The 26392-nt window shown below is 40.6% G+C and overlaps 1 protein-coding gene across 1 annotated transcript in view; it reads left to right on the forward strand.

Moving 5' to 3' along the window:
* The window catches only part of spryd3 (SPRY domain containing 3), a 52764-nt gene that overhangs the window by 7356 nt on the left and 19016 nt on the right, over nucleotides 1–26392 (forward strand). The window contains exons 5-7 of the mRNA XM_034131834.1: nucleotides 511–646; nucleotides 771–959; nucleotides 16516–16665. Coding sequence (XP_033987725.1) covers nucleotides 511–646; nucleotides 771–959; nucleotides 16516–16665 — 475 coding nt within the window. The remainder of the gene's footprint in view (nucleotides 1–510; nucleotides 647–770; nucleotides 960–16515; nucleotides 16666–26392) is intronic.

The following is a 26392-nucleotide window of genomic DNA, read 5'->3' on the forward strand; positions in this document are numbered from 1 at the left end:
GGTTCTTCATCCACACATAACTACAGCATTCATTCCCTATATGATTCTCCATAGCTCTTTTCTTTGCATTATAAAAAAAGTGAATCACTTAACTATTCGGTCACATATATCTAATCTTGTCCTTAATGGCTCTTAACCTTGCACACCTAATTATTGTTCATAGGGCTTCAACTAACAACTACTCTCATAATAAACTTACTTTGTCTGTAGATTTAGAGCTCAAGGTGACCTCTTTAAATGTTTTGCTTTGTCTGACCAATAGTTCAAAGACAAAGAAAGCAGCAAATCCTCATAATTGAGGAGCTGGAAGCAGTGAGTTTTTACATTGTTGCTTGATAAATGATAAACATTACTGGTATCATAAACTTGCAGGAGATAACACAAGCAGAAAGCTCATCAATTACAGTTATTGCTGTTTATTTATACACATAATAATGATTGAATGGTTATATATTTGCAGTAGCTAGCTTTTTTAGATTGTGAAGATTCATATATTTTTGTTCTTCCTAGGATATACAATGGAAACCCTGTCGGTCAGCAGTTTGGGCCAAAGTGTGCTCGTGGTGACCACATCGGCTGTGGAATACACTCGGAGAACATTGAAGCAGGTTTTACAACAGTCTTTTTCACCAAAAACGGCAAAGAGGTAGGTGTTTTTTAAAACACGAGGACATTCTGTAATGTTCTGTTTCAAACAGGAACTGTCAGTATGTATTAGCGTCGTGTCTTTCTTTCTCTTCACCCACTGCGTTCATCCCTCCTCTCTGCAGGTGGGTTCAGTGGAGGTTCCCGTGTCTGCGGAGGGGCTGTTCCCCGCCGTAGGGATGCACTCCATGGGGGAGGAGGTGAAGGTTGACCTGCAGGCGGAGTGGTTCCTGGAGGTAGACGATAGTATGATGATGGTGGACAGCCATGAAGATGACTGGGGGCGGCTTTTCGATGTCAGGGTTAGCGGCACGGTAAGAAGTAGAAAAGGTCACTTTTGTTTTGTCCCTGTTAAAGCAATACATGTTGTCTGCTATCTCTTGCCTAGCTTAAGTCGGAGATTGGAAGTATTGCTAAGTATCATGAGTATAAGAGCATATAAGACAATGGCAGACTGTATTTTAATTCCTAATGTGAACTGGCCAAAGACTAGATGCATTTCCAAATAGCAGTGCAAGTACAAATTAACATTATCCTTATTGATTCTGTTTAACAATCTTAAACAAAACAGACAATATTTTCAAGATACATTTGTGGTGGGACTGTGTGTCTCTGATTAAACTATCAAATGTGAAAAATAACATTTGCAGAGCTTGAACTGAATTGTTTACCTTGTTCCGACCATTGGCCATAATATAAAGCATTTATTATACAAAACAGACGGATCTTACTTTCTGTTGGGACTATAACACGTTAAACAAAGGCAACACATTGAATATAATCTTTATAATATTATCAGTTCATTAAAAGTTGTATTACTTAAGCACTGTTTTAAGAAGTGTTAAAAAAAATTATGTAGCAGTTTATGCTAGTTAGCTTGTAGCTGATTATGACCCGTAATTTGAGTTCCTGAACACGGCACACGATGTACGTCAAACATGTAATTTACATTAGAAAATTACATATATTAATCTTTTAATGGGACAGATGAATGTGTGGCTTTTCCGTCTCTTGTACTTCTGCGTGGTTGTTGCCAGTTCCCCGTGTGTTTTGTGCCTTTTTACAAGATCCTTCAACTGCCTGTTCTCCAGTAAATCCCTCTTTGTTGACAACTGTACTTAATGCTTTAGCAAGAAAGGCTCAGTGATATTTTTTTTCAGTAACCGTGGACACGTCTTGTGATCTATCAAAGCAGTTTTCAAACTATCTGTTAGCTGCTGTTGCGTCTCACAAGGTGAATAAAAGAATGTAAAGACTTTAGCGTCTATAATTAAAGTGTTGCACGGCACTGGCTGAGCTAAACACTGAACTATAAATCTGCATGATTCCTACGAGGCATTCAGTCCTGGAGGGTTTTATCGCACTAGGCACACTCTGAATCAGGTATTGTTCAAGAATGCAATCGGTGCCAAATGTTCAAGTTAACATTTGATATAAGGAAGGTATACAAAATTATATATATTCTTGAAGATGTGCATTATTGAAAGTCATGTAGCAATAGGAAATAGCTTAAAAGGCAACAGTAACGCAGCGTCCACACGGCGGCGTGCGTTGAAGCTTGCCGCTGGGCGTGTCTGAAACTCGACCAACAACCAATCACATGAATCTCCCGCCCCGGACACACAAGCACGCGGTTTGATTGGCTAGAGCTTGTACTGGCATATGATTCGATTGGCTGACGCTTCCGTCGAAGCTTCAAAAGTAGAACATTGCTCAACTTTTGAAGCGAGCAACGCGAGCAAAGCGAAGCGACGGAACCACAATGCAGTTCGGCAAAGCGTGACGTCACCCCATTCACCTCACTGTGAATGGGCAGAAGCGCTGAAGCCTCAACGCACGCCGCCGTGTGGACGGGCCGTAAGTGTTACACAGCGATCAGTACTGACTGATGGTGTTCGAAAACTACAGAGTGAGTTTTACATTTCAATTCATACAGAGAATATTTAGCCCGGGAAAACTAAGAAATGGAACAATTATTTATTTTCACATTTGCCAAGAAACAATAGAAATGCCAACACATTGGATCGACAAGTAGACTATTGTTACTTTATTTAAAAGACCAGAATCGTCTCTTAGCCAAAAGACTAGAAGGAAAGCCTAGTGTGCATAACAGGCTTTGATAATACATGTGGACAAATGATCAGAAAAAAGGAAACTAATTATCGGAGAATTGTTAGACCATGGATAAAGTCCCTTACTATTAGCCTGCAGTTTATTTCAGGAACCTTTTAAAATAGAGGAAAATATGTTTTTTTTTTTTTTTTTTTTTTTACAGAACAAGAGCACAAAGTAATTGATATCTGCCCGGACACCGTGTAACGCCACTAGATACAAGTGCTTTAATATTAATACATCTTCAATAGACATCATTAATACAGCAGCATTCACCAATATGTACTACAGTCATTTGTACAGTAAGACGACAGAGGATGGAATAATGTATTTTGTTGTTTGTTTGTCATTGCTGTGGGCACCATATTTCGTCTACCCAAAGGGATTTTTAAAAATTCATAAGCTGTAGCTGACTAATATCTGGCCTTGTTGGTGGGATAAGAGTGTTATAGTCCCGGTTCAGGGCTGTGTTCTCAGACTAAACTATGATTCAAGTCGCCAACGTGAGCTACTCCAATGGAATTCATTGTTGGCAACAACCGTGTCATCAGTGATATCACAAGTGCTGTTTTCCCACCACTTTACAGTAGTGAAACTGTAGCACCTTTGTTCTGTGTGAAGGTGTGAGCTCTCATCAACCCCCCGTCCCACCCTCACCTCTTCCAACTTCAAAACCACAAGACTACAGGTTTCTCATTGACAGAGCAGCGATGAAGGCCAGGCTGTGTGTGGTTTTTAGTGATAAACATGTCTCTCCACGCCGGTACACAATCATCTGCCACACAGCAACATGTGCCATTATCTTTTCTAAAGGCAGATGGAGGTCATTAAGCAGAGGGCTGTCGGTGAGCAGGATGATTCAGCCAGCTGTCTCGCTCCCTTGTCTTTCTGTCTTTCTGTCTGTCTCTCGTGTTTCTCTGGACCGAGGAGTGGCAATGGCACGAAACGTGTCGGAGCAGCCAAGTGCCTGGCAGCCCACCAGGTTGTAAAAATTCAATAAGTGGAGTAACGGGACTCTTAGGAATCTTTTACTCATGTGGTTGGAGGTTTTCACAGCTGGGGTGTCGGCTGCATGGTCCGCTCAGCCGTCCAGCAGTGATTTCTTTCTTCTATTCTTCTACTGTAAGCCTTTAAGATCCTTGATGTAGCCATCATTGAGAGAGTTTAAAAGTAGAATATGTCACATTTCTGCATTAAGAATGTCTAAAAAAAAAAAAACTAAACCTGAGTTATATATTTTGTGACATATCCCAAATATATAAGCTTCCAACAACTATCAAACCTAGAGAAATACCTAATTCTAATCAAGGTTACAGCCAGTTTAATTTGGTTGTGTGAAATGATAATGGTCGTGTAATGGATAAAGTGTTGTAAGTGTGGCCCAGTTTATTCCTATGAAAGTTTCTCACTGGAACATAAAGGCAATATGGCTTCAGAGTATGAATTTATAATTTTATTTTTAGGATCTATGATTTAAATAAGGGCTATTCAAAGTTTGTACTAGCTTGAAAGTCTTCAGCGCTTCCTGCGGTCTTGGGATGTTCCCTTTTTGTGCAAACTTCAGCGATGTGCTTTATGCCAGTGGTTGTTATATATTGACTTTTTTTCCAGTTTTAAGGCACTTTTTTTTTTTACTCTATATCAACCAGATGAAGGGTTTCAGTCATTGGATGATTGGGTTATCAGAGAACCATTCTGAGCAAATGTTGGTGAAAAGCGTCAGGCTGACTTTTTGTGCATCCGTTTCATGGTTTGCTCTAGTTCTTATACCCGGGTCCGGTTGGTTTGTTGAGGACAGGATCTAGGGGGATCATTTTGTTCCCTGGAAAAAAAATCCTGAACAATTAAATGATGGAATCCTATCTGAGAGAAATATGCGGCATGCTATTTCACCCCCACCTCCATCTTTTGGTGTTGTTTTGTGTTAAAGATCCCTACTAGACTACTGCAACTCCCTCCTGGCTGGTCTACCTGCATGTGCCATCCGACCTCTGCAGCTCATCCAGAATGCAGCGGCTCGTCTGGTCTTCAACCTTCCTAAATGTTCCCACACCACCCCGCTCCTCCGCTCACTTCACTGGCTTCCAGTGACTGCTAGAATCCACTTCAAGACAGTGGTACTTGCGCACCATGCTGTGAGTGGATCTGGCCCTTCCTACATCCAGGACATGGTTAAACCATACACCCCAGCACGTGCACTCCACTCTGCATCAGCCAAACGGCTCGCTGCACCCGCACTGCGAGGGGGACCCAAGTTCCCATCAGCAAAAACACGTCGGTTTGCTATCCTGGCTCCAAAATGGTGGAATGAGCTCCCCATTGACATCAGGACAGCAGAATTGATTAATTGATTGAAAAGTTTATTAACAGCTTGTATATTGGGTACAGTACAGTACAGCTCAAAACATACAATTGTTAAGGGGATGCAGACCAGAGAAAGACTTTCGTCTTGTTTACATCAGGGTCCCCCATTTCCAATTCATCATATCATTTAAGACATATAAGACATATTTGACATACAGATGGCTTATTTACAATTTTCATTTTAGATTTCGTTCTAATACATCCTAACCGGACATTTAAGACATACCAAGTCTACAGATATACAGTTAGTAGCAGAGTCTAAAATGCGAGTATATACATAGAAAGCTTACACATCTTCCGGCGCAGACTAAAAACTCATCTCTTTCGACTCCACTTCCAGCAATAAAATTACTAACAAAGCACTTATATACTAATAAAGGACTGGCTTATCTAAAGCCAGTTGAGTAGCACTTGAAATGTTTTGGCTCTAAGAAACCTGATGTACTTATATGATTCTGTTTTCTTCAAGTTTGTATCTTCTTGGTCGAATGCACTTATTGTAAGTCGCTTTGGATAAAAGCGTCAGCTAAATGTAATGTAATGGAAGAAAATGACATTATGCGTTTAAGCTGGTGAAAATACTGAAACTAAAATCGCTGTCAAGTTTTGACAAGTATTAATTGCAGACGCTGAGGAAGGGTGTGGGACAGCAGCAACAGTAGCTGCTTCCTGCAATGACAGAGAACGTGTCGTTTATAGAGCAACAAGAGAAAGAAAAGGAAAGTGTGGCAGAGGAAAATGAAACTAGAGGAGCAGGGGAAACAAGAGGTTGGTTTTGAAGGCTAGAAACCTTTGAGTAGTAGGAGGATTATTATGAGGTAAGATTATGGTGAGAACATTATGTCAGATACAAGGTGGTCTCACTTAATCTTTGTTGGTTTTGACTCTTAATTCATTTCGTTGTGCGGTTTCAGACTTTTCCAAGAGCCACTTTGGACCTTAACTCTGTCCTTGTTTCCTCTCTTTGCTTTTATGTTTGTCTTGTCTCCTCTATCCTTGTTCCCTCTCTTGCCTTGTGTCTTCTACCTGTATCCTTGACTCCTCACCACTACCCTTGACTTCTCTTCTCTGTCCTTGACCCTTTCTTATCTCTCCTTGCCTCCTCTCACCTTTTTACTTTCTTTTTTAAAAGTATTTCCCTAACATTTACACCTCTTTCCTTCTCCCTCCTTGACTTCTCTCCTCTCTGTTTGACCCTTATCCTCTCCTCTCCTGGGCTCCTGCCTCGTCTCCTTATCTCCTCTCTCATTTTGACTCCTCTTTCCTTACCTTGATTACTCTCCTCTTTTTTGTCTCCTCTCCATGAGTCCTCTCTTTTGACCTTGGCAACTCTCCTACACCCCAGACTCCTCTCTTCATGTATACTTATCTCCTCCTTTACTCTCCTATCACCTTCACATCACCTTTATTTCCTCTCCTCACCACCTTCCTTGACTCATTTCCTCTCTCCTTTAGTCAACTCTATTTCATCGAATCATCTCCACTTTCTTGGACTCCTCTCACCTTGACTTTTCTCACCTTGATTACTCTCCTATATCCCTGACTCTTCTCCCCACCTATACCTCACTCCTCCTTAAATCTCCTATCACCTTGACTCATCTCCTATCACCTTAATTCCTCTGCTCACCTCTTTTCTCACCACTTTCCTTGATTCATCTCCTGGGCTGCAGTCGAATTGTCAGTTTCTCTTAGGAACCTTCCTAACGGATTGAAATGACCCGGAAGTCCCTCAGTGGCAGCCATGATAAGTGCCGTTCGAATTCTCTAGATGATAGGAAAGGAGGTTTGAAACTTCCTTTATAACCTCCTTTAGCTTAGGAAACATTGGACCTGCCTTTACGAAAGGAGAGGAGAAAATGCTGCCCCACAATGCCTTGCAGCCGCAGCATTTGCCGTCACACAACAGTCGGCCGTTCACGGAAACAACCGATTATGAACGAGAAATTATATCATGAAAGTTACGGTGCTTATTAAGCATTTTAAAACGTATGTGGTAAGTTGCCAAAGTGCTTTGTTTTGAACTTTCATCAGTATTATAATCAAAAAGAGAAATATGAACGTTAGTTTTTACTGAAATGATCAAATAAAGTCAACATTTCACAGTCTTTACTGAGCTGTGTGGGGTTTGTTCAACTTTTAAAATATGTTTTAATGGTGATATACACAGTGATAGATGTTAAGGACTAACATTTATAATAAATACATTTATATTTATTTTTAAGATCTTTTCATAGTTCATACGTATTGGGATTCATGTGGATTAATACGTGTGGACCAGAGGGTGAGGGGGACGAGCATAAGTTTCACTTTCCTTTTTTATTTAAATTCCAACCTTGGTCATGAAAAATATGTGTTTCTCTGTTGTCCACGTTCATAAAGCATAAAGCAACACCATAAGAGCGCGGTGCAACGTATCTAGATGCGTCCGCCGTTCTTATTAAACATCCATGTAGTCCGCTCACTCCGCTGTATAGAAAACCGTAGTTTCGCAACAGCAAACGCACATTCGTGACGTCCGCTGGCGCATCATAAACACGTCGGATAGTGAAAGTGCAGTCGGATTCTCAAAGTACTGCAGTCTCTTCTCCTAAATCCTTTTGAATTCTCCTATCCACTATCCCTTAACCCCGTGACGTTTCACACAGAGGTCAAGGAATAGACGAGAGGACTAGACGATGGGGGCTGATTTTTGGTCTATTCGACTGCAGCCATGCTCTCCTTGTCTCACCTCTCCTCTGTCCTTGCCTCACCTCTCCTCTGTCCTTGCCTCTCCTCTCCTGATCCAAACAGAGCTCCTATGGATTTCAGTACAAATTGTACTCTTCAAGCCCATAACTGCCAGCTATAATATTTGGCGGGCATGGAAATAGTTTCCCTCTTTCCTCACATATGCGGCTATGTAACAGATATTTCCAGTCTTCGTGGTTTCCGACGATTTACGGATCTATCGCCCGGTTGCCACGGATAATTTCCACCTCGCTCTGGCTGCTCGCGGTTGCTTCACATAACATCACCTCGCTAACATTTGGTCAAAACAGGGTAGTCGTTTACACACGTTTCTATGTACGCCGGATAATGACTGTTCCGATTGAGAGCTGTCCTCACTGATTGTTAAAGGGGAGGGGGGGGGAGTGAAGATGGCTGCAAGATAAATGACTTTTCCGACTGGTATGCTTTTGATGAGGCCTTCTAAGAAGTGCAAAGCCGCAGAATGCACAGTGCACGATGGTAAACGTAGCGACTTGTCTGCAGCCGTTGATTTTGAGAACGGCTTACGTTACAGCTGGTGTGGCGGGGGGGGGGGGGGGGCTCTCCTGTTTAGATAGGTGGATATCTGATCCTACATTTCTTCCCTCTATCATCACACCTACTAAGCCAAATATTCCCCTCTCTTGCCTCCATTATACTCAAGTCTTTATCTGTTTTATAACGCCCACTTTCTATTTTCTGCCATGAAATGCTGCATTTGTTTCATTTATCTTGGTTGTCCTTGAAACCACTCTGATACATTTGGTATTAAAGGAAACATTTTTCATTTTCAGGGAGGTAACTGTTTTCACTTTGGCCTCCTTCATCCTTTTATTTTGATCATCCTTCATGATGTTACACTCTTTGTTCCTTTTCAGCTTTTTAATCACTCATCTGAAGGCCATTTGTTCAGGCTAATGAATACTCCTCCCTCATGGTAATACTTGGGTGGAAAACTGAAGTAAATGGAGTGAATTTTAATTTGATGGCTGTGTGTTGCCCATAAAGATTTTGACTGGCTGCTTGATATTTGATAAAAGCAGGTTTGTCATTATGCAAAATGTAAAATCTAATAGCCTCAATTTATGAACTCTTCTAAATAGGAAAACCACAGACTGCTGACATTCAGGGTTCATTTGGGCTCTTTTTTGTTATTGAATACCAATGTATTTTTTACATTTAAAACTTCTCTTTGTTTTCGAATAAGGCTCTAAATGTCTGTCATAATTTCTGATGCCTTAAAATTGACGGCAGTGAATTGATGGAATTTACAAAATCATGTCATTCTCAGTCTTCTTTATGGTTTCATGTATAGACACTTTACCTCTTCCTAGCAACAATGGTTTCTGCCTTTATCAGCCTTCACAATGACAAAATGAAAGTGAAAGTCGTGGCTTTTATAACAACTTTATTACACATGGAGATGTAAAACAGTCACTAGGATAGAGGACTCTGTTTTATTGATGCTGATGTGACACCATCTCTATTTTCGTAATGGAGCGTGCCGTTCAAAGGAAATAAGGTGTGATTTAATAGAATTTTAACATTACAAGGTGTATGCAACAGGTGTGTTTAGGGGTTGGAATGAGTGATGATCTGTCACATCTTATACAAAATATCATCACATGACTTTGTACTGTAAACGGCAGTTTGATCCTGAGCTCTTCTGACAACTCGAACCACAAACACTGAGATTTGATTGATCTGTTGGCTTTAGTTTTCAAGGCTATTGTGTAACATCGATAAATTAAATGTTCCTTTTATAAGTGATCCTACTTCTTGATTTGTATAAGATTACCTCACAGGACATACATTAAGGGATTTAATACTTTCTCTATCTTTGTCATGACTGTCAGCTGGAGGTGTCTTAGGCAAACACAACATGTTTGATAAAATCCACATGCCACCATGCTCCCGCTCTGCTGTTTTCTTGAGAGGAGACATTTGGCCGGCTTTCCACTGCGTACGTGCGGCTCGGTGCGTCCAATCCTCTGCCTCCTGTTGTCACGGCAGTCGCTGTGCCCACCACCTTAATCCCCTCAGCTGCGGATGAGCGGGTTGTAAGTGGACAGCACCCAAAACTGTGGTTATCAGTTTTCACAAGCGCTCCCACACGGCCCATATCTCACGTTCACTCTCCCCTCTAACATGTTTTTCATGCTGTACAGGTGCACCACATTCTTTTAAACATGCCTCCACATTGCAGTTTCCTCTGCAGAGCAATTTCTTTAGATGACTTTGAACTGCACCAATCATCGTCAAGTCAAAATCAGCACCCCTCCGTTCCCTGTGTTACCTTTTCCAATTTTCAGAGAAAACTGTTATACCAACGCCCCTCTAATGTTGCCTGCTTCCTTACTTCCTTCCTTCATTCCTTCCTTCCTTCCTCTGGGAACAATAGTCAAGAATCCTAACATGACACCATGACACTGCTCTTGGATAAAAGTTCACCACATTCCCATCAAGCTGTTATGGTTTCTACCTCCCAGGCCTAGACTGGCACCAGTAGTTGACTTTGTTTCTTGAAGCGAGTAGCGTGAGAAAAGAGGAAACTATGAATAACTTAATCCAAGGAAAGTCAATAGAGTGACAGAGTGGAGTCTTGCTGGCTGGTTGGGGTCGATGGACATGACGCACACAAGATGACTGGAGTCGAGCTTGATTTCTGGTCCACCCTACTACTATTTCAACACTGTAGGGGTAGATGCATGTTTTGTACACAATTAAGGTGTATACGCAGTCCTACCAATGGTGTCGCACTGTGACAAGACAAGATGCTTCAAGTAAACCTGAATGTAATCAATGCTGAAAAATAAAGGGAATGCATTCAACATGTTAGTAAGAGCTCAGGGATTCGGAATGTGCTTTGGCAAGTTACATTGAATGCAATTATTACTTTTGTTTTTGTGTAAGAAAATACCTTTTGTGGCACATTTTCCTTCTATTTTATCTTCACAAGGAAAAACTATTACTTTTTTGAACTTGGTGAGGTCTCTTAAATCCCACCACTGATCCTTACTGACCTCACCTTAACTTGTGCACTTCACTTGTTCCTATAAAGCAGTGACACACTGACATACACTGTAAGCTGTTTAGTAAACCCGGTTGTAAATAATCACAGATTGTGAGTGCAGATTTGACCTGTGCCTTCATGTTGTTGGCAGATTGTAACTTTGGCTGAGGTGAAAGTTTCTAGTAAGGTGTTTCAGGAAACACTTTCCTCATAGCCTTGAACAGTGCACTTGTTTCAACATACAGTACAAAGCATAATACCTGGAAAATTCTATATATCTGTCAATGTTTTTATGCCATTACATCTCTGGTAGCGTTTACTCCCGAAGAGCAAACATTTTTTCCAAAGGTGGCAACCTTCCTGTAAAACAAACTTTTTACGACTTTGCCCAAGTGGCAATCCGCGCTGGCATTGGAGCCGCAAGTTAATTTGGGCAACATATTCCCAGCAGTGGTAATGGGGATAATAAATGGAGTGTATTAAAAGGTGATGAAAAGCTCCACACGGCCAGTGAGTGATGAGGTGTCAGTGAAGGTCAACAATGTGGCTCCTTGGTTCTCACAGCTTTTGGAAATCTTAGAGGGGACGATTGATTGATTGATTAAACCCGCCGAGTGACTACGCATGTCTATTGTTTTAGCGCGTTGTCGCAGTTGCGTGGTTTTCAAAATGTTATTGCCAGTGTGTCATACCAGATATCTGTCAGGACATAAGGTAGTCACTTGCTGTCTTGCACACACTGATGTTGCTGCAGGTAGCTATGTGGCCGTAAGGCTTGTTGTATGCATTCAGGCGAATTCCATCTTGTCTTCTAACAGTAAATCCTTGTTCACCTGACTCCACCTCACTTACTGTGTCAGTGCTATGGTAATTACAGGTTTTGCTTTGATTTTAGTGTAAGGTTTTGCTGCTAAGTGCGTCCTTGAGATTCCTACCCAAGTTAAACAAGGTCAGTCCCACAGCAGAAGTAGTTCTGATAACGCACATCACACGCTTGAACAAGAAAGTTGTTAAAACTCGGTAAATGGTGAGTGATTTGTTTTGAACATTTTCATGTGAACAAAAACATTTGTTCACATTAAAATGAAATGGGTTTTGAGGCAAAGCTAAGAACCCGTCTAATTATTCTTGCGGTTTTGCTACAAAACTCATAAGAACAAGCTAAGGTTCTTTTCATAATAATGTAAACAGTGTCACAACATGGTTTGGGTATTTTGACACCGTTCCGCACTATTTGATCCATTCAGTACAAGCCTAACCTGTTTACTGCTAGCCAAGAAAAAGAAGCCGCACTGACAGAATGGCTGTAACCAGCTGTAGTATTATGGTGTGTTTTTAAATCCATCAGGATATTCATCTTTGTCACCTTATGCACAGAAAAGTGATTGATGGACAAGTCAGATTCAGCTACTGGAGGACATCCAGAAATGATTTAGATCCTCTGAACAAGGACAAGGCCTTTCTGATATATTTTCTTTATTAAAGTGGCACATGTGACCCAGATACTTAATGTTCAGATTTTATTAAAAAAATAAAACATATATTTGAAGTATTTATTTTTGCAAAGAAGAAATAGTCAGGACCAAGGACAAAAAAACAATTAGAAATGCACAAAGAATCAAATCCAATGGAAAACAGAGATGTAACGAAAACGTCAAAATACAAATCCAATGAAGACAAGATTAAGTGGCTGAGTAATATTGACTCATCAGCTGCTGCGTGATGTACAATCATATCACAGTTTGCTTGACAAGTGTAAACCACATAATACAGAAGAGGTCTCCTAATTTCAGTTTCACCCTTCTTTAAGTTTCCCCATTAGTTGTGACAGGTAATTGGCAGGACCACTCTCTGGGCGTTGCATCTGTTTCCCAGGCAGCAGCTCAACAAAACACGGCCTTGCACACCACCATTACCATTCTCAACACTCTTATTGAATTATAGGAGTGAAAGAGAAAAGGGGAGATTGTCAGTTATCTCAGTGAGGCATGTTTTGCTCAAGGCTACGATGTCTCTGTTCTTCCCCTGCTTCTATTACTCAGCAGCAAGAAGCAAAAAAAAAGGTGGGATTGAATGCTTATCGCAAACAAACTCTTTCCCTCATCTCCCAAAAATAAATGTTGTTGTCCAGGCATTACAGTGCAGCAGGTTAAGGAGACCCAAGAGTACACATCAAAGGGGAATTTGTAATACAAAAGGTGGAGGCAATGTAACTGTCACCCATGTGAACAATTAACCAGCAGAGTGCCATAAAGACACTATAAAGAAACACGCTTTTGTTTCCAGAAGTGTGAAGATTTCTATTTGCAATAGGACTCGAGGGAGAAGGTAGAACTAACTTTCTTTATGACAAAGAATCAACATTAAGATTGGATGTGCTTCCAGCCTTTGTCGGGGTTTAAAAAAAAAAAAAAACGTTTTATCTAGAAAACTATGAAGGCAGGCTTTAGATCAGGGGTATTCAATTATATTTCGAAGAGGTCCAGTTGATGGATGTATAATAAGAACTGGATACAGCGAGGGAGGCGGGGTCTCGTTCTTTCCTATGAGAGCTGCTCATTGGCGCAGGAAGACAAAATGGCCCAACTTTTGAGAGAGTGAAACGTCACAGATTACCCTTCATGCCTGGCTGTCAGAGCAGAAGAACCCGTATGTGCACTCACAGAGCATGCACCCCTTAAGCCCCGCCTCCCGAGCTCCCACTCTCGGCTCAGTAGAATGAATGGAGAGAGAAAATAAATCTAGATTCGGCTTTTAGTGCATTTTACAACTTTAAGGACCGAATGATTCTAATAAGGGCTATAAAATGTTTCATACTGGGTAGTTTATTTAGTTACAAAAACAATTATCCACTGATTTACAGATGTCTCTTTCCCAATGTTAGTCAATGGGAAAAAGTTGTTTTGGGCCGGGTGACGTCACGGACTGATACGGAAATTGCAGTACCGCCGTTTGGACACAACGAATATTGGCACAGAGTCCGGCGCACTTCCTGGGGGCTTGGTCCAGTTACTAACATTTTCTCCCTGCAAAGGTCCAAACCTCATAATGTCTTAATAGCATCCAATAGCTCACCATTTTGTCCGTCAAATAAAATCAACACCGTATCACCGTATTTCCTTATCTTTTTAATGTTCCAAGTATGATACTTTTACACATTGTGGCACTTGTATGGAAACCAAACAGGACCAAAAAATGCAAACAGTTTTGAGCAGCCCCTTTTTTCTCTTCACAGTTTTTCTACTTCACCTCGTTTCTTTTTTTAACACAACCATTTCCTACATTTCAAGTAAAATAGAACAGGCACAAATGTAAAATAGAACAGGCACAAAGATTTCCAGCAAAATAGAACAGGCACAAATGTAAAAAAAAAACTATGGAGGCAGGCTTTAGATTATTGCTGCAGAGGTCTACCACCAATACATCTTTCACCATTTCTGTTGTCAAGGTCCATTTGTGACCATTTCATCAGCAGCCAGGCTGACACCTATAGCTGATGGAATGATGTAACTGTAGACACAGGCTTTAGTTTAATAATCCTGAATGGCGAACTGGTCTTGGTGTAATCACCTCATTGTCTGATGGCTTGCACATTATTTTTCAAGGAATTTGGCATGAGTTCGCCGAAAGAAAGCTTCAGTTTAGCGGCTGTTTGATGTGTGTTTCTCTCAAAGGGAACAAGTGGAGTTTATGACCACCAGGAGTGTTTTTCTTGACTGAGTCCTCACCTTGTTTTTACAAGAAAAGAGGTACCAAAGTTATTTTAAGGAATTCCTCAAATACTTCTTATATTATCAATGTCTATTGAAAACCTGGAATTTAGCTTAGGTCAAATATAGGCTGTGGATTCTTTGCATGGTTTTGAGTTTAAAAAATGTTCATTACATATAAAACTGAAATACTGTAGCTCTTCTGGATAGTTAATAATAATAATAATAATAATAGATGTGATCTGTATAGCGCCTTTCCTTATGCTCAAAGACGCTTCACATAAAACCATTATTAGTTCATTATGAACACAGTGTTACTTAACAGTGCATTAGTGTTGCCACTTATCCTATTACTATACAGCTACTCTTGAACTATACATTACTTTTCTCAACAACCAGACTAACTCATTACAAAACTCATATGATATGAAGCTTTAGAGCGGCCTCTGCTTCATCTCCAAGTTATTTTCACTTTGATGCATCACTAAGCAACAGGGAGAAAAACTAAAAGGGAAATGTTAATAACTTAATTGAGACACTTGACTTTTATTACATTGATGTTGAATAGCTGCTTGCACCAGGTGTGTGCTTTCTGGCTAAAAACATTCTCCTATACACACACGCTTAAACTTAAAGGCTTAATACAGGAGTAATGTACTCCACCCCCACCATGTCTGTCATAGCCTTTTATATTCGGGAGGATCCTGCATTGCACACACAATGAAATGCATGCATTCATATGGCATGGAAACACGGCTCAGCCTCAAGGCTTTGTGGTTGCTTAGCTGCCCACCTACTCACCTGTACCCACCCATCTTCACCTGTTTAGATGCTTAAGATCAAAACAGACCTGAAAGTAATTGCATTATCATCAGGTTCTGTACAGTTGCAAAAGCTGGTTGCGTGGTTAAGTCCCTCGTCACGAGAACAACAGTGGGCCGGGGATCCTGCCCAAGCTTGATCTGCTATGTCTTCAATCTGTTGTCTCCATCTCAACTTTCCCACTTCCAGAGACTGCCGGCACTTTGGGCCTGGTTGCCTGACTAATCAAATAAAGTAAATAAAGAACAAATTAAATAACAGAGGTACCTGAGGGCAAGAATTGTGACGAACTGTTTTGATTGGCCTGAAAAACTCCTTCAATTATGAAAAAAATATGTTTCTTATAATCCAGAAGATGCTTAATAATATTTAGGTTTGTTTCGACTTTTCTTCAGTATCAAACAACTCCAGTGATAGGTGATTGCACATCCATGGGTACACAGTAAACAGAAAAAGCTAATGGCTAATTTAGCATACTTTAAATGGTGCCACTTTGCCAAGATGTTCACAAATATTAGTTGGCAATCAAAATATTAACTGTGACCATGGCAGCTTTCATTGTCAGAGGATCCATTATGTCAGTAGGGTTTATCCTCTTGGCACCATACAAATCTGTACCAAATGTCATGGCCATCCATCCAAGAGTTGTTGAACAATTTTATCTTAGTGCTAGATAAAAAGTGGGGATCACCAAAGTCATAATTGGACCATGGATGTTTGTACAAACTTTAATAGCAATGCATCCCATAGTTCTTGAGATATTCAGTCCGGACCACAGTGGTGGACCAAGACACGCTTGAGAGAGCAGTTCTAATCCTGCCAATTTATTCACCTCCAAAACATCTGGCTGTGTGAAGTGGGAGGTCTACCAGAAGTGGATGCTTGTTGGTTTAATATTGGTCAGAGGCAGTTTTTTAAACTTGAACAGGTTTCATCCAACAATCACAACAACATGCACAACAGCATGTCTACGGTTAAACGAACGTTATGTCGGGAAACATCTTAACATGTTGGTGTTAAATGAGTCTATACAGTTTATTTCCTGACCTATTAACCCCCATTCTTCTTTGTTTATCCCTCTGTTTATCCCCCCCCCCTCAGCTCTTGGAGTATGTTGGCAAGGGAAAGAGCATCATGGACGTGGGTTTGGCTCAGGCCCGCCAGCCACTCACCACCCGCTGCCACTACTACGAAGTGGAGATTGTTGATGCTGGAGAGAAGTGTTACATTGCCCTGGGCCTGGCGAGAAAGGTGACTTTATACTATTTCTCACACACACACACACTTACTTTCAACAAAGAAGAATGTTTTGGTTTTTTTCTCAAACCTTTGGCCTATTCCTCCATTCTTCCACATCATTATTCATTAGAAAGTCTAGGATCAAGAACTCAAGGGATGTGGACTGCAGGAATAAGCAGCACATTCACTTTACTCCCCCTTTGGTCTCCATAGTTCAATAAGTCATTGAGCTAACAACATGCATATGACATTAACCCAAATTGAAGTAAGGAGGACCAATAGCTTTTGTCCCGTCAAGCCCTGTCTTGGGAAAGGCTTGGCCTCATGGAGGAGAGGCAGCACTACAGTCGTGTTTGCAGCAAATCTCCAGTGTTTCTTTGTTTTTCAAAGCAAATGTCTGTCATGTCATAATGTATGTGTGCTGATGAGGCGGAAGAAGGTGCATATTGGAGATAGTGTCACAAATGTCAATTTTGATTTTAAATCGGGCCTTAGACTGCTGCCATGGTTCGGACTCAGGTTTATTTTTTGGTCCATGGTTCGGACTCAGGTTTATTTTTTGGTCCAAATTATGGCTCAAACACGGACACAGGATATAGAGAAAACAGTGTATGGAAAAAAAACGGATGATTTTTTGTTAAATGAATCCTACTATTCACCTTATGTAACCCCGCCCCTCTCCTACTTCTGGTTCAAACCCATACAGTATGTGTTAGTTATTCCGGTTAAGCAATAGCAACATTGTACACAATTCTTTTTATTCGAGATCATTCACAGCTAACCTGTCCGGCAGTGGCTCAGTCAGTAGGGGCTTGGACTGGGAGCTGTAGGGTCGCCGGTTCAAGTCCCCGACCAGACCTAAAATATGGAGTGTGGACTGCTACTTGGAGAGGTCCCAGTTCACCTCCTGCCCTGCCGTGGTGCCCTTGAGCAAGGCACCGGACACCCCCCTTCCCCCCTCACTCCCATTGCTCCCCGGGCGCTGTGCAATAGCTGCCCACTGCTCCTAGTACTAGACTCCTGGTACTAGGATGGGTTAAAAGCAGAGGCCAAATGTCACTGTGTGTGCTGTGTGCTCTGCATGTGTGACCATTAAAGAGGGGTTTCATCCCTCCTATACAAAAAAAAAAAAGTGTGCTATTAAGATAGCTAAGAATCTATCTAATAATCTGGCTAGCAGATATTGTCTCTCATACAGCCAACAGCTCCTCACAGCTCCAAACATCACCGTAAATTCTCAAATATACGTTTTTTGGGATAAAATAATCACATAATCAAAATAGTGAGTTGCTTGCCTGAAAAACTGTTGTAACTTAATCAGGTTGTTCAAAAGCTTACTTACAGATACTTTGGCAAGGAAAGGTTGATAAAGCTGGCTACGCTATGCAAATGAATAGCAATTACACCTTAACCGGAAGTACCAACACATACTATGGCATTAAGGAAGCGCCCTACAAGCACAAGGTGAATAAGTAAAAATAGCGGTTCTGTCGACAGCTTTATTTTCTTTCCCATAGTCCAGCAGCTCAGCCATTCTCTTTGGATGTAATGGCTCGCTCTCAAGTAGATGAAACACCTCTAAGAGGAAAATACAATTAGAGAAATTTTACCACCTCTCATTTGTGCCCCTATTTCTTTTTCCAAAGAATGCACATGAGGTTCCCATTTGAGCATCAGCACTGCAGCTCTGCAAGTGACTATTACTAACTGCTTTGAAGAATTTAAAAGACAATCTTGAAGAACTGGGCTTGGGAACTGAGTGATTCATATTAAGACTTGCAGAGAGTGAATAAAAGAAGAGTTATATCTCACTATATTTCCATACAAAGCTTCAAGGGTGTTAAGTGTAAGCAGCAATTGTTGAGGATTGTGCAAGGCTGTTTTGAATCCCCCTTACTTAACTTGGCAGTATTAAACTTGCACTTAATGTCTCTCTGGTGGAAAGGTTCCCTCAAAACCTTTTTTTCATTACATTTGTTACCTAATATTATTTGACTGACTCAGGAACTATTTCCTCGACAGTATGGGTTCATGATTTGTGAGTTTCTTACTCCCCTGCTTCCCCTCGAAAGTGTTATGGATGTGAAATATTAGCGACTGCCAAAGCCAAGGCCTGTGGAGAGCTGCCAGCGCTGTCTCTCCCAGGGTCAAAGCTTTGCTCCGTTTTAATAACAAAAATAAAAGATAAAACTTGTTCAACATCTCTCAAGGTCTCAGAGGCCATTTATATAAAGCAGGAACAGAGGGATGCACAGCTCGCTGGATGACATTAAGATAAAGAACGCTATAGAGAAAGGAGACTCAGCTGGAGATATTTACTTACCCGGTGTTTGTGCTGTACTAACAGGTTTCCAACAGAGCCATGCCATTTTTGATTATTGGTCAAAATCTAAATGTAAGTATCCTTTTTGTGGACAGTCTCACTGGTTAACCGAGTGTGCCTGACATATATAATATATCAGTAATACTGGTAGTATAACCATCTTCATAGAGATTTTGTTTACCCAACCAGCTGGAGAAGGAAGTGTAACCCATACGTTACATTAAAAGCCACATTTATGGTGTTGCGCCTAATGATTTGCATTTTTTCCTATGTTTGAAAGAGGATTAAACAGTTTTTCAACATATTTGTGGAAACTTCTGGGTGGGCAATTCCCCTGTCAGTGAAGGAATGACATCTCAGAGCTGGAGTTGCTTGAAGACGAGAGCATATTTGATATCTATTCCTTTTTCAATTCAACCCACATAACATTGATTATGTAACGTTAGTGATTGCCACATCAAACATATGGGAGACCCTTTGTAATAAGCATTATTTGTATAGCACATTTCATACACTAGGTGCAGCTCAAAGTGCTTTCACCACATGGCACACGCATCACAAATCAAAACAAGAGAGCAAGAAATTCAAAAACAACTTTTTGCACACATGCAGCATGAAAACCATACAACCATTAAAGAAACACAAGGAGGTAGAAAAGGTATGAAAACAACACATTTAAATCAAATAAATAATAATCAAAAGACATAGGAAATAATAAATAAATACAATGAAATATTAAAAACTATAAAATTAAATAAATTAAAAAAAAAAGTAAATAATTAAAATTCCAATGAAAAGGGATGTTGCTAATAAAAAAAAAAAACACTTAGTTTGCCTCTCTATTCTCTACTTTAGACACTTTTAAAAAACCTGCTGAAGAGGACCTTAGGGCTCGTCCAGGGACATCAAACGACAGAGAATCAGTGAGATATGAGGGTGCCAAACCCTTCAGACCTTTACACATGTAACATTGTTTGTATTCATGAAGAAAGCAAAAGCTAGCAAGGCAAGTTTATTTATATAGCACATTTCAACACAAGGCAATTCAAAGTGCTTTACAAAAATGAAAGACATTAAGAAACATATTATAAAATGATATTTAAAAACACTCATTTCAAAGCAAAAATACATGAATAAAAGTGACAGTGCAGTGTGAGATACCACATCTGAAATGTTTAGGTCTGACTCTCAATCATTGCTAACTTTTTAGCAGATTTAGTTTTCTATCACCTCCCTTTCTTTCTACTTTCTTTGTTAACTTGTCCTTTAGTTATTTCAAGTGTTTCATGCTAAACGAACCCCCTTTTGGAAAATGATAATCTGACCCCATGGTACCTTTTAGTTTTCGCCGAAACTATTCCTCTTTTTTATTTTTAAATGCACATTAGTTAAAGGTCCCATGTCATGCTTTTCCAGTTATTACCCGTCCCCTTGTGTGTTATGAAGGTTTTTATGCACGTAAACGGTCTGCAGAGTCACAAACCCTCAAAGTACACCCTGTAACTAGTAAAACTCTAACACAGAAAAGACCTGTCTATGCTGCCCCAAAACGCCTCGTTGGAGATTTCTCTTTTTCCATTGTTTTCTTTCTGGGTACAGTGACGTGCCCATACCCAAATGGACCAATCGGCCAATCCGCGGACTTCCTCACACACACACACTCAATCTTTTCTCAGCTGCAGCTCCGCCAATTTCTCCTCCCTGAGATGGCGGGACGCGACGAGGCTGTGAGTCGGTGTGTGAGCACACACACAAACTCCCAGCCAGGCTGCGTGTGTGCTCGGGCTGGTTCCGGGCTGGTTTCGGGCTGGGTTTCGCTGTGTCTCGCTGTCTCGCAGACGGCCACTGGGCTCACAGGGAGCAGGAGCTCCAACAAGCCGTTTAGGACAGAGAGTGAATACACATACTATATAGAGATGCTGTATGAGAAACCAATGTGAGTTTGGAAAATTGCACAATATAAATCTATTCTAGTAGACCTCAACAATGGAATTATGATCAGTAGAAATGGCCATGACATGGGACCTTTAAGTTTACCTTGTCTTTCTAGGACTTTTTTGGTATCCTCCGTGAACCAGGGTCTTGAACCCAAAACGGATTCCTGTACCCCATGGTACCTTTTTAGTTTTCGCCCAACCTATTCCTAAGCTTAATGAAATTAGAACAGTGACGTAAGATTTTCATTGTCATAACTACACTATGCACAAGTGACAATATCCATCTGTTATTCATCTCTTCATGGGTCCAGTTGCTTTCACAGTAAATGAACAGACTATTGAAATTCCCAGGAACTCTCTGCCCTCTGTGTCATGCTTTCAATTCAGAGCAACTCAAAGGCTGAGTCACAAAGACAAAGCACAAATTCCAGATAAAACTAGATCGGCACACACAGTGAGCGCAGACATCCGCCAGGGCTAATGGTGCGTTCACTTGCTTCTTAGATGGCCCCATTTGGACCGTCATTCCTCGACATCTGTGTTTTGAATGGGCTTAATGTGGAACAAACATGGATGCTACATAGAAAATGTGTTTTATAGTATTGCCTAAAAGCTTTTAAACAACATGCTGATTTCTGTTTGAAAAGATGGGGCCTTTCACTTTATAATTATTTGTTCTGATTATTCTGACGCAACATAAATGCAACACAAATCAAAGTCAAGTCAAAGTCAACTTTATTGTCAATCTTCTGTGTGTGAGATACAGACAGGGAGATGCTGTTTCTCACAATCCTGATGAATAAAAGTAAAAATGTCAAAAAATACCTACATAATCAAACATAGACACATATATACAAATTCCCACATTACGAGGCCACATATCTCTCCATTACTGAATTTGAATTATAATATTTAAATACAATTTTTTTTTTTTCAATTTAAAGCATTTTAATCAAATTTCCTCTGAATCCACTTTTGTTGCTTTCACTGGATTACTTTCCTCTAAATTAGATCTACTACTTTACAGTTTGCTCAATTTCTTTTCTCTCTGCATCTGTGTTTCATTATTAAGACATTAAGCTTGAGTCCAGGAGAGGTGATAAAGCAGCAAATTGAAGAGCTGGGGTAATGACTGTTTACGCAACAGCAGATGGAGGTTTGCATGCTGGTCTGTTTCACGTGGTAAGCCGATAAACCTGAATATAAACATAAATCCCGTCATTAATGCCCCGCAGGCTGCCAGGTTCTGCCTGTGTGTCTCGTTCTGTTTGTTGTGGTCGCTGACTCAACCTTGTAACTCGCTTATCTTCACTTTATTAATCTTAATGTCACCCTTTGCCAACTTGCTCTCATCCGCTATAATCAGGTTTTAATGTGCTGCATAATGTGCTCCTGTGATGACAGTGTTGTTCCACCACTAGATTATCATAACAAATAAGGAATAGATTGACATGAACGTTGGTAAGTTCATTGTTCCCAGATGACATGGCTTTGCTTTCTTTGGTAATGCACGGATTAGCACCACCAGCAGTAAAGAGATTTCAATTATCCAGTCAAATATCTCAACTTAAAGGTGGGGTAGGTAATTCACTTCAGAAACACTTTTTGTTACAGTATATTCCATGGAATGCTCTTAACATCCCGATAGCAATGAATAAATTAAATGCTTTGACAATAAATATATACAAATATTTCATCTGTGGAAGCCGTGGCGCTGTGAAAAGCTAGACCAAAAGCTAGACCAATTATAATTGGATGGCCTACCTGCCTGTCAGCCTTCCATCTCGTGCACAAACTTATCTCGTGCCCTCATTGGTCATGTGCGCGTTCGTGTGTGTTGGAGGAGGGGCTCTGTAAGGAAGTCTGAAGGAAGGGGCAGATTTCTTTCGGTTGTGTAATTTCAAATTCTAGCGCACTCGAGCTGGTTTCTCCATTCTTACCTACCCTACCTTTAACTAAATGGATTGGCACAAAACTATTAAATACAGTGCTTAATTTTTGAAAAATCAAATAAAGTGTATCTTTGAGTTTCCCATTTTTCTTCTTCTGTTACCTTCATTGAACATTTTAAAGGCCTCAACTTGGGCTGCACAATTAATTTTATCGCAATCGCGAAATGGACAATATCAATATTGCAATAGGCGCCATATCTTTAATATCGAACACTGCAAACCCTCTGGCTTCTCTCTCATTCCTCTGAAGATAAGGGTCTCACTTAACGTAGAGCGTGCATATGCTTTGTAGCACGTTTCATCCGGTCCACAAAGCTGTTGCCAGGCTGCAGGACAAATACAGGTCTAGGCTTAGTTATGGAGTCAATGACGGGAAGAGCGTAGATGGGAGTGTGCGGGGTTTAAGGTAGAAAGTCGGGGGTGTAAACATCAAGGAAGCTATTAAACACAGGAAAAAAAAGCAGGAAAACCCTCATGTCCTGAAAAACAAACACAATCCTACAAAAAAAGGAAAAAGATCCTAGCCCTGTGGGATGAGAGGGAAGTGAAGAAGCAGGTAGGGAGACGTTTGAACATGGGATTATTCATGGCTAAAGTCAGTCCGAATGTAACTAATGATTTTCTCAGATCACCCCTGACCCTCGGTCTCTGATGATTTACTCTCTGTGCATGTACATACAAAGAATACACACACCTTTACACACAAACAAGCTGTAAAGCTGCTCAGCAGACTGTAATGGCAGCGCTCCTCTGTCCTGGGATGCCCCTGGATCCGGTCCAGGAAACGGCTCTTCCTCCTCCTGCGAGGCAGCAGTCAAACTGACCTTTACTCAGAGCTGCTCCTGTGAACCCGTTTATTGTAACAGGGTCAATTTAGGATAAAACAAAGCACCTGAAACTATGCCAAGGAGAAAATGCAGCGCAATTATAATGTAGCATGTTCTCCCTGGTCGAACTTAATGTTTAGAAATGCAAAGATTTAGTCAGTAAATAGTCGACAAACTGTTCATCTGCAAATATTTAAAAAATCTGATCTTGTTGTTTATTTAAATTTTTTAAGCATAAATGCCAAACATTAGCTGTTTCTAGCCTCTCTAATTTCAGAATATAGTAGGGTTATTTGTTATACATGACGACAACAAAAAAGTTTGGTTTTCAAGTATTGGTCGGTTAAAGCAAGATGGAAACAAATGGAGAAATGATTGCATGCGCTTTTCACTACTTTCGGATGTTTTATACCAAACATTCAATCTGTTAATCAAGAAAATAATCTGTACAGACACTCCAACTGCAACAAACAAACAAACAGTAGTCCAAAAAATACCACAGTATACTTGTTTGATATAACAAATGATCACAATGCAATGAACATATCATATAGGTTGAACATAGTTTGTCTAATCTATTTTTTAAATGTATAACTCAAGGACCCTGCACTACATCCTCTGGAAGCTCTTCAGATGTTTCTTTACAACACAGTGGGTGTTTCTCAATCGCGAGTAAAGCTGCTTCAGAGCCACTATTTCAAGCATACTACGTCATCGAGTGCCGCCGAAGTACTGTTCCAATCTCCAGCATACTTGGAAATCTACCGAGCCCGGCGTACTCCGTTTGGAGAAATATCGAGGCTGCACATGAGTAGACTCCGCGGTCTTAAAATCCCCACAATGCTTTGCGCACGGACCAATTTCCCCAAATCTGTGGCGGAAGATGTAAGGCGGGGCCTCTCATATGACGCACACCTGCACACTTGCTAGCCTGTTCCACACTTCGTTTTCCGAATGCCAGGAAGTATTCTTGACTCGCTTCTAAGCAAGATGCTCGGCAGACATGTGCTACCAAGCAAGCGTACTCGCGATTGAGAAACACCAGAGTCAAGAAGTTTCTATCTTTTCAGAGTTACAAACTCAGTCATTTTTCAGTGTTTTGTTTAAATCATGAAAACATGAAAACATGCACTAGAATCCATATAAAGTGATCAACATGCCCGAACACATGCCCAAGCTGTTGTTCCCTCATTTCAGACCCGGCTGTCATCGTGTGAGGAGCTGGAGGTTTCAGCCTGATGACACGAGGTTATACAAACAGACCTGCATTAGCTCCTTACACACTCTCTACCCAACCCCTATAGGTGAGGGTGTGTGGGCACGTACAAACACACTACTTTCCATGCCTATCAAACTGTACCTGCAACACACACACGCACACTGTGAAAACTCATATTTTTAGACAGCTCTGTGATATGCCAGAGTGATAGCTGCTGTGGATGATGGGTATCTGCTTCCACTCGGTTCCCCGCTCAACCCGCACCTTTCCGCTCATTCAGACTTGTTTACTCTGCCACCGTGTGGAAATGCAGGCTTCTCTGAAGACACCGGTGTAGCAGCTGTGGATCTGATACTGCAGGGCTTTTCTCCCACAAGCTGTGGACACAACGCTGGTGTTTGTTGTTCTTAGAAGCAGCTTGCATTTCAATGTTGGCTTCTGCAGGCCAACGGGGGGTAGTGAACATGTTTCGAAAGTTTATAGCAGCAGATGGTTAACATGGCGTCTCTAGAAGGCATTCCATCAGATGTTGATAGAGGAGGAGTATAGGTGTAATTTAGTGGCGCCACCACTGATTGAAAAACAAAAATCACAGTATTAACTGTTGTAGTTTCCAAACCACAAAAGGTTGGAATGTTTCTTTTATTACAGACAAAGCTGATCCAACTCCAACAAAACAATATGACCTGTGCTTCACAGAGTTTACGGCTGAAAAAAGATATATTGACTTTGAGAATAGTCTTAGATAAGAGTACAAGTCATATTTTTACACCGTCATATTGTTTTTCGGGTATTAAGACATCGTCTATGAGTTCATTTTGACCCGATGTACCACAACGAATGCTTACTTCTTTGTTCAAAAAAGGAGAAAGAATGCCCACTATTTGGTTTAAGAAAAGAGAGGATATCATGGCGATATTTTTGATGGTGTTTCTCTTAAGAAATGTGTTGTTTATTGACAAGTGAATGTTCAGAAAGCCCTGTAGTTACTGTAGTTTTACCTGTTTCCATTGATTGCATATATGCAGGTGACAATATTGATGTTGAAAGATTTATGACTCAAAACATTTAGTAATATTTTAAAGCAGTGGATTTCAAAGATAGAATCAATTGTATTTCGATTTTTTCCAATTGTATTCCTTTTTCGCTGCTTAGCCTCGGAGAATATTTGTATTTTCAAACTGTATGTTTTCACATTTACTATTATGAGTGAAAAAGGCTGTGAGGAGGGAGATATTATTGATGTGAAACCTGAAGCTCTCTCTGGTAACATTGGGTGTAGCTTAAGTTTTTGCTCATAAACCAAAAGTATTGGACTATTTTTGACATGATAAAGAATATTTTCAACAGTTGTCTAGACATTTGACTCTGAAACACAAATACGGCCGACTTAAAGTTGTGGGATCAACAAAAGTCAGTCGGCTTCATCTCCTGGGGACCATGAATGTCAGTAAGAAGTATTATTTCAATACATCAAATAG

This window comes from Trematomus bernacchii, unplaced genomic scaffold, assembly GCF_902827165.1.
Source record: "Trematomus bernacchii unplaced genomic scaffold, fTreBer1.1, whole genome shotgun sequence".
Taxonomy (NCBI): Eukaryota; Metazoa; Chordata; class Actinopteri; order Perciformes; family Nototheniidae; genus Trematomus; species Trematomus bernacchii.